The 10,031-nt window shown below is 41.6% G+C and overlaps 1 protein-coding gene and 2 non-coding genes across 3 annotated transcripts; 1 reads left to right on the forward strand and 2 right to left on the reverse strand.

Moving 5' to 3' along the window:
- The first annotated feature begins 1,649 nt into the window (after window positions 1-1,649).
- Window positions 1,650-1,720, forward strand: SARC_30244. The gene has a single exon. It is a non-coding gene; the product is annotated as a tRNA-Gly (tRNA).
- A 204-nt stretch (window positions 1,721-1,924) lies between these two features.
- Window positions 1,925-1,996, reverse strand: SARC_30245. Its single transcript has one exon. It is a non-coding gene; the product is annotated as a tRNA-Asp (tRNA).
- A 2,698-nt stretch (window positions 1,997-4,694) lies between these two features.
- SARC_11243 (hypothetical protein) lies at window positions 4,695-9,829 on the reverse strand (the record flags this gene model as incomplete). The annotated part of the gene is made up of 6 exons (XM_014294675.1): window positions 4,695-4,801; window positions 5,881-6,043; window positions 6,814-6,956; window positions 7,896-8,038; window positions 9,158-9,329; window positions 9,722-9,829. Coding segments are annotated over 6 exons (836 nt in total), but the record flags the coding sequence as incomplete, so codon positions are not given.
- Window positions 9,830-10,031: the final 202 nt, after the last annotated feature.

Here is a 10,031-nt window from a genome sequence, read left to right on the forward strand (position 1 = left end):
ATATATATATACGCAGGCGTGAGCTGCAAATACGCGCAACAACGCACAGACGAACACGCAGGTGGAGGATATCTCCATGAACGCCAACAAACGTCACAAGCCAGACAATGGTGCGCACAACCAGAACAAGCAAGGGGAGCAGATACAGAAAAAGAAAAGGACCTAAACATAAGCACAATATACGTGGGGTTAAACTTTCAAGAGCGTATATAATATAGCGTCTGATGGTTTATATGCTTTTATATTAAACGTACATAGCACTTGACGTGCAAGTATGAGCGACCTATGGAATACATACGACGGGAGGATAGTGTGACAAAGGTATCAAATACGAGATAACAAAAATGGCTATGAAGAATACAACGAATAGTCTGACATCCCTTCGTAATGTTTATGTGAACATTTCATGTTCATAATTGCTACACTGTGTACCGTTTCGTTTGGCATTGGCGACAGCGATAGATACATATTTATTGCGCGAAGCAATGTATTGGATATCAGTCCCTTCAGCTAAGGGGTCGAATCGCTTGGTCCAATGAAGTCAATTGAGCTAATACATGTATCATTTACACCGTGTAGTGGTTCACACACATTGACGAGCGGGAAATGGTGGTTTAGCCGGTTTTGAGTCAACTCATCCATTTGAGGGATTACGATGCGAAAAGACGCTTCTGAATTATGGTTTCCACAGCAAAAAAATCCAACGAATCCAACGCGGCGAACTGGAGAGGTGGGGTCATCCTATTGGTACAAAAGAAGTGACCAAATATTAAATATAGAGAATATTCAGTTAGGCACAAAGCATCGGGCAGTGTCAACACAAATATGACGCCCCATTGAGTATGAAAATAATTACCGGCATTAAGTTTCCAGGCATTACAATGGATATTTAATACTTATCAAAGGTTAGTTTTTATAACTACTTGCTACCATATCACGTGAATATAACTTCTCCATATCGAGCAATGGGCAATTCCAAACTCCTGACTATCTCCGATATAAATACATTGTCTCAGAAATAAAACTTTGTCACTCGAAGCGTAAGTCGCGATCAAATACCTGACCCCCATGTGTATTCTCTAGTCAATTATACACGGCCATCGATAGCGTACATCAGCTGGGGTTCAAATAAAATGTCTCTTTCTGCACTGATGGTGCTAATACACGTCATGCAGTATACTTTCCTGGAGTGGATAGGAGATTCAATATAGATAGCTACTGGGGTATATAAAAAACACTCGCATAACTAGCCTTTATTCATTCAACACTAAAGTTGATTATAAACTAAAATGTAGAATGTAAATAAAATATTCTGATCAATAGTAGGCTACATAAATATGTATTACACTTAATTAGTACATATAGAGCTGTTTAATAAATTACTGGGCATAAAGGTATATATAGCCTACCATGAAGCCATGAGGCGCATCATTTGCGAAAAAAAGTACACACAGCCAAAGATCATATATTAATATCAGTGTAATGTTTCAGAATAATCACAGGGATACTACGAAGAAATGATCACAGCAGCCCACATTTAAATGTGGTCTCCTGCAATGACGAGATTCGTCTACAATTCGAGCAACTATGCACCCAAAAAAAAGTATACAATATACGCAATATAAACTTTGTAAATACAAGGTTTTAAATACCTAGTGGTTTAGTGGTATAATTGCCCCCTGCCACGGGGTAGACCCGGATTCGATTTCCGGCTAGGTGAAGCTTTTGTACCTAAGACAAAAAAATAGTTTTGTACCTAAGACAAAAAAATCTTGGCGTTATATTCGTAGGATGAACTGAACAATAAAATGACAGGTACTATATATGTTGACGTTTTGTACAGATAACTATTCTTAATGATCGCATTCAACAATATCTTCAACTGACAAAAATATATATTTCGACAAAAAGAAGGAGCAAAAGATTCGCGAACCGGGAATTGAACCCGGGTCTTCCGCGTGACAGGCGGAGATACTAGCCACTATACTATCCACGAGATTATACTGGAGGAAATTAAATAATAATATAATACAAATACTAAGTAATGAGCCAGGCAACTTATGCTTTACACGAGGTACTTTATTCATGAAAAAAATTCAGATAAGTGGAGGAAGGAGATATATACCTTATGCTAAGAAAGTACATAAATACGACTGCGATCCGCCCAATTGTTAAGACACGATTTAGAAACCAATTCACATCGAGATTATAAATGGGAAACACCCTCGGTACAGTCTAGTATAGTTGCTTGGGAGATAGACAAGTGCCAAGTAACATAAAATCGGCTGCGATCCCCTTAATAGTTTGGGGACACGTTACAAAACTAGTCAGTCATTCAACATAAGGAAATTCTAACTCGGAGTGATATGAAAACTGTAGATCACAAAAATAGAAAGATCAGATTATTTTCATTTATGTGATGTGTGATAGTATTTAAAAAAAAATTAGTGTTTTGTGTTGCAGTATACAAAATCTTCCATTTAACACGCGCGTTTTTATGTGTGCTCTGAGGTGAACACCCATTTATTTAACCATGGCATAACTCGTGCAGAAACACTCACAGATGCGCACATTTCATCTATTGCATATACTTATTATCGTTTTCCGCCAATCGTTTAGCGGATCGTTTCGCATCGTGGAACAGATTGCTGGCGTCCTCCACGTCCTGTACTGCCACTTTGTCCCTCCCCGTCATCTTCCGTGATATATTCGCGGGTGTAAGTAATTGTACAGCATACCTTAAAATGGATCACAGTATAAGAAAACATTTAAGAATGAGCACATATAGAAGAAATTGCGTTGAGCATCGTCAAACTTTCTAGCATACCAGTGACGGCAACATGTAATTGTAATATAAACATGTGTGCAGAGTATATACAGTAAAGAGCACGGCCAGGGTAAGCAAGGACCTTAATAATACCTTAGTAGATGAATGATGGGAAGTTGATAATGTGTGGTCAATACGAGTGCAGCCGCGTACTGAGAATAAGATACATAGTTCGCCCCAAGAGAATATAAGTAGCACACCCCGGTTACCAGTCGAGCACATTAACAAGCAATGCGATACCACGGGCGTGAAGTATATGCACGCAAAGTGGTCTCCAACAGATTGAATACGAGCACGCTACACCCCCTAAAACTATAGTATATATATAAGATAGAAACTTACCGGCGTATGTGTGGGTGTACTTGATGGTATATGTGAGCACTGAGATTACAACCGAGCACATAGTTACAGACAAAACAAGTTAACACAAATTTGTCCAGTCACAAGCGCGGTTGCTGAATAAACCCCTAACGTGATGGGATACCGTGCTTTTCAGTTGAGCACCTGCCATAATACTTACCTTAGAGTGGTTTCAGTGCCTATCTGCCCCAGCCGAATGATGGCATCTTCCTCACAACTGATGCCCTCTGTCTCTGCTCTTAGTCTTATGATTTGCACCTGTGTAATCAGTATCAGACCGGATAAGCAGACGATACTACATAGACATGTTGCGTACATGCGTATATATGATCGAATCCAATGCAGGATTAATGTTGTAGAATAAAACAATCCACAGATATCCAACGATTGTGAAATGACAAACGCAATAGGAAAGAATTTTGGTAGCAATTGTCGAATTGACAATATACCGACCTCCTACTGATAAACTATTTACATCAATTGGGCTGTAAAGAATACCATCCCAGATCATTTTCAACATTTGTGAAGAACAATAGAGCCTACAGAGGAAACAAATCTACACTAGAACAGAAGAGGCTAGCACATTCAAACTTGTATAGCGAATAAATCGCAAAGCATTTGAACTGTCTGTAGAATCATGAGGTGTACAAAACAAGTGGGGTAATACACATCGAGCATAGCGCAATACCACGGTCGAGGTATTCGGATAGGATATAGATTGATACTTATGGACAGCAGCAGGGGAACCAACATTTTAAAAACAGAACATATCGAGGCAGGGCAAGCCTACAGTGCATCAACACAGGTACATAACTTCTTAGGCAGATTTACAGAGGAATATAGCGCCAACGGAGATATCCAGAGGCCTACGATATGCTTTCGTACGATATAGTACAACACAACACAACAGAGCACAGCACAACACGACACAACGCAATGTAATACAAAACGGTGCAATACAGCGTGACGCGATGTAATCATAGAGAGCTTACCATTTCGCTCGTTGTGTACGGGAGTGTTCTCACGATCAGTAGACGATCGAGTAAGTCCAGCGGGAGTCCGTGGGGAGATTGTATCCCGTCAGTGCCCCTAAATAGCCACAGTGGGCATCGCATGGGAGGATTAGTGACTGTTATGTAAATGCAAATTGTATCAAATACGTACATACATTCATTTACTTGCAGACTTATGACTGCATGGTTGCACACCAACGATAACCAAGATCAACCGGTGACTTCATTGGGGTAAGGTATAAATCGCGTAAGTCAGTGCCTTATATTCATGTACGTGTTTAAATATATACATTGTTCTTGTGATCACAAGTGAGATTCAGCTAAATATCAACACGCAACCAATGTCTCCTACATTTTACACAAAATTGATAAATCTGTAGATGTATCGGAATAGGTAGTAGCACAGGACCGAAGCCAAAGATTTTTGACACTAAATATAAACAGATGCTACGTATACGTGCATATATGGAGAAGAAATCGTCGCCATTACATACCTGATAGTGCAGATCCCTCGGTTAGTGGCGAAGATGACAATTGGAGCGAATGAAGACTCGAGCGCTCTGTGTAAGTATGTGAAGGTTTCTATGTCCAGCATGTGTACCTGTTCGAGCACAGAGTCGCGATGCCATCGTGTGAGTACTTCCATCAAGAACGCTTACTTGGCGTGTATTGTCATGTGGCTGGTATTCAAACAATCACGATATTGACTAAGTGGCGCCAAACCTCATACGGTGTACGAACACTCACAGCACACTGACCCGTGGGCGACATCCATGTATGTATGATCTGAATTTATAATACCTGTAGGCGTATATAGAGCGGCAATGCGGCACAGATAGGTCTTGTATAGGCAAAAACACGTGTCTACACTAGTAACGGTTGTGCATATGCAAATGGCAAAGGATTATTGGATGTCTGCTAGCTTTATAAGGGAGGAACCTATACACTGGTCTTATTTGATTGAGTGTTGTACGCACGCTAGATGGTGCTATAGCGGTTCGGGTTGCGATCATCCCCACCATCCTTCTGAATCATAATACACACACACATCGACTAGGGCCCTTGCTGAGGCAAGCTATATCGTTCCCGACACCACCAACAATATGTTCCAAAACTACTCAAACAAATGTAAAATAGTATTAACGAACAAAGGTATGGAAGTGCACACACCAAGCAAGCATCAACTAAATAAATATATATATATATAAATATATATTATACACATACATACATACATGCATACCTATAATATAATATAATACAATAAAAAATAATAAAAACTATATATGCATATACATATATGTATATATGCATTCATACATACACACACACACGCACAAACATAAACATATATATATATGCATAAATACATACACGCACACGCACACGCACACGCACACGCACACGCATATATATATATATATAGAGATAGAGATAGAGATAGAGATAGAGATAGAGATATTAGATATAGTAGATATATATATATATATGTACATATATACATATGCGTGGTTCTCACAGTACACGACCGAGAACGCAGTCATACACACTGTCATTGAATCTAATAAATAGGCGTAAGTATAATAAAGTGTAGGTATACACATAATAATCATAGCTGAGAACAAACCAAAAAAGACGCATTCCAATACCCTTCAGATATCTATAATAGTAAAGGCATACCTCATCTATAAATAGCACCCCAGGCACAAGTTCCGCCACTCCCTGGTCGATGTATTTGTCGACTACTTTGTTGATCTCCTTTCGCAATTTGTCTGTAATTTCAGTCTTCTTTGGCTTCATAAGCTGATCCATCATTGACAGAACATCCTGACCTCCCACCGGTCTGACAGACACCACGCAAGTTGAAAAAGTATCAGTACAACGAAAATATGGGACATACACGTATAGGTACGGGTAACTACATAGACCCGTTCAGACACCATAGAAATAGAATACGCAATTATATGATACTTATACACATATTCACATATGAGAATGTACACGTACAAACGGCAACTAAATTATTCTTTGTGTGACTTCTCATAGTTTGATACTATCAGCTGACGCATCATCAACAAAACGTCGAACCTACCATCGAACAAGGTACCATGTGCGAACGCAGACGTATACTGCAGCGAAAGTGGGTAATGTGGACTAGTTGGTTGTTAGAAACAGCTATACATGTTCCACTTAGTTATTTGATAATTTAAACCTTGAGTACTGGTTAGACAACAACACCCCGAGCGCTACTACGTAAACAACACATGATCAAACCCCTACAAAACACACAAATAACTCGCACACATATGTGTAGTGCCATTCATATGCACCGTACTACATCCGGCTCCCGAGTGATTTCATAATACTATGCGCCATTGCGATCGATCTACCAAACCGCAACGGTACACTCGCACGAGCGCACAGAGTTTACAGGTCACACAATAACACACAACTACATTAGCTTCCAAGCTTCGTCGCCACATTGACGGCCTAAATACATACTAAACCATACACGCATGTAGACACATGCATCGACGCACAAACATGTGCTAGGCGCACTACAAACCCATCTATTCACGCTGCAGTATATCTATGTAAGCCAGCCATACTCACTTCGCATTGGCCATATCTAAGTCATGTAGCGTAACGTCTTGGACTATCTCCCTCTTCTTGTGTACATCTCCCTTGGGCATAGGCACATACTCCTCCGCTTCGAGATCAAACTCGTGCGCATACGCGTCATGACGTCCCACCCTCTTAAACAGAGAAAAGTTATTGTGCGGTACACGTGAGCTATCGGTTATGTGTTAGTTATCGGCACGAAGAACGGGTTTATCGGCAGATTGATGTTTGATATTCGCTGAACACAGGCCACCTTTGTTTAAGCTTGCGTGCTATCAAGGCTGTGACTACGCCCCATGCGTGTGCAATACACAGACACAGACACAGACACGGACACAGACGCAGACACGGACACAGACACAAATATAAACACAACTAAGCTTGTGGGTGTACGCATCGTATCTCCCAGCATCATGACACAATGATGATAGGATGCAAGTTCTGGCACACCGCATTCCGTTGGGATGATGGCCATACACAAACTGACTACAAGGATCCAACCCACAACCACGGGTAGCCCCAGGGATTTACCTTAAACGACAACAAACACAATAGCCACGAAACGGATAAATAAAAGCGCCGGGCACATACGTAAGTAGCAACAACTGGCTGTGATATACATACCTTGCGGTCTATGGACGGGGTTTTAGGATTTTAGGGTTTTATCGTGAGATAGTCTAGACAGACTGCAGATGTGCATACAATAAATCTGAAAACCAGTACAACAGCGGAGCTGTTCTATAGATATAAAAGCCATCCCACAACGACATCCAGTCACATACAGTAAGGCTTGACTGCATGTGCAACTAGGCAACACAGGTACACTTGCAGTATAGAAATGACCGAGCAAATAAACAAACAATACAATAGACCGTCCTTCTGTATACCGTTTCAGAGTCTGGACTGGACTCAATAATAATGAAACTGCGCACCGAGTTTGGCTTAGTCAGGGCTATTTTCCGGCATCTTGCAATACCATAGACAGCCATAGGAGTGTAGCAACAGCCGAGAAACACACACCCACAGATCGACCGCTAAATCAACACGGATGAACAAGCAATCCATTACAATACCTTCACGGCGCCTGAGCTGGATTCGATGTAGATGACATCACCCACCGAGATCTTCTCCTTCATTATGGCGTCGTAGATGGTGGGGTCCAGTTTTAACTGCTTAGAACCCTTTGACGTCTTTAATCCGATGACTACATGGCTGACTGTGCGATACAAAACAAAACGAACAGTTGAATATCCTACTGGGTATACCAGCGCTGCTAGACGCCATGAGCAGCCGTGCGCCGTTTGCCTAGACTAACCAGTAGCCACACGTCACGTACTACAACAACATGAATGAGCACACACACGCATAGAGACCACACACACGCAGAGACTACACACACGGATAGAGACTACACACACACACACAGAGACTACACGCACGCAGAGAGACTACGTGACTGTGCGACTATAAGAAGATTAGCACAGTCTGGTAGCGGTAAACAATGGCAGTTGTGACTAGCCGTATACGCAACAGAACACACAGAGCACGGACCCGCCTGTGCAAGAGGGGATTAAGCAACGGACTTCACGGGGAAGTATCAATTCACTACACTGAAAGTGGCACAGATGCGGCAGAAAGTCAGTCGAAAGGGGTCGTCTTTGGTGTAGATACATTATCTAAACCACGCTGCGCAGTCGTACAGATGTAGTAATGTTTGGTACATTTGAGACGCTGTGTATACACGCCACATTGATACGTAATCGGTCCAAGGCGATATCCCTATTGGTGCATACCTCAGACGAGGTTACACAAGACGGGACGGCTACACGCGTAAGACCCCACCGACATACGCTAGCACACTGGGTAGGGACTAAGAGACCACAAAGGATATCTGATATTGTACAACAGGCACTCACAAGTATGCGAGTCTTCAGAAAGCTCCCATATGTGCCAACGACCTCCATGCAGTACACTACGCCTCACATGCTAGTCCACATAAAATCACAGCCTGACGAGTCTCATCATTCAGAACAGTACATCACACAGGAATATGTGACTGAAAAGACAACGTTTACGTACTAATTTTCATTGATACCTACTTTTAATGTACTGGTTGTGGGTTCAAGTCCCGTCTGCATGAGCACGACTTCTCCAACGTATGGCAGACGGCCTGGATTTCATATCACATTTTGACACACATCTACTGTAGCAATATGAGTGTCTAAAAGATACATATGTATAAACACACATAAATAAACACACACAAACACAAACACAGACGCACACGCACACAAAGCCATAGACACACACACACACATATATATAGTCCGCTTACTAGTTTTCTGGTAGCCTCCGAATGCGTTCTCTGTCTCCTCCGGCGTCAGTTCGGTACACACACCCTCGTACACTTCCTTAACCTCCTTGATCTTCAAACCGATGGCTCTACGGAAGTTCTCCATCAAGACAGACGTCTTCTTTACTTCCGATGAGTACACCTCTGAGCCAACCTGTTGGAGATATCGATTACAACAAAGATATGTTGAGAAACCACAGTGTACCATATGCCTTCAGCGGGAAATTTAGATATGAGCAGATGATTCGAGATCTTGCACGGATGAGATGGACACGGCGGCAACAATCGCTCGACAGGACAGGCTGTAGACTTTCTATATATATATGTATATACATATACATACACACACACACACACTCACACATACATACATAAATACATACATACATACAGACAGGCATATACAGACATACATACACACGTACACACACACACATATATATATACATAAATACATAAATACATACAGACCGGCATATACAGACATACCCACACACACACACAAACACACACACACACACATATATATACTACACTTTAACTTACCATGGGACAGAAGGGTACTTTGACGCCCAACTCTTGGGATACGGCGAGGGCGATAGCTGTTTTGCCCGTGCCTGGGGGACCAGCCAACAGCACAGCGCGACCAGCCATTTTCTTGTTCTTAATAAGATCCACGATGAGACTGGCAGCCTATGAGACACTCAAAAACAGGGATAAGGTGCGAGTGAGTAGGTGCGAGTACTAGATGATGTAGAGAGAAGGATATCGTACTATGGTTGTACTATGACGGAGAAGTTTATGCAACATGTACATCGAAATGATCATATGGCTCTATCTATAGACAGATACATAT

This window comes from Sphaeroforma arctica, assembly GCF_001186125.1.
Source record: "Sphaeroforma arctica JP610 unplaced genomic scaffold supercont1.1589, whole genome shotgun sequence".
Taxonomy (NCBI): Eukaryota; class Ichthyosporea; order Ichthyophonida; genus Sphaeroforma; species Sphaeroforma arctica.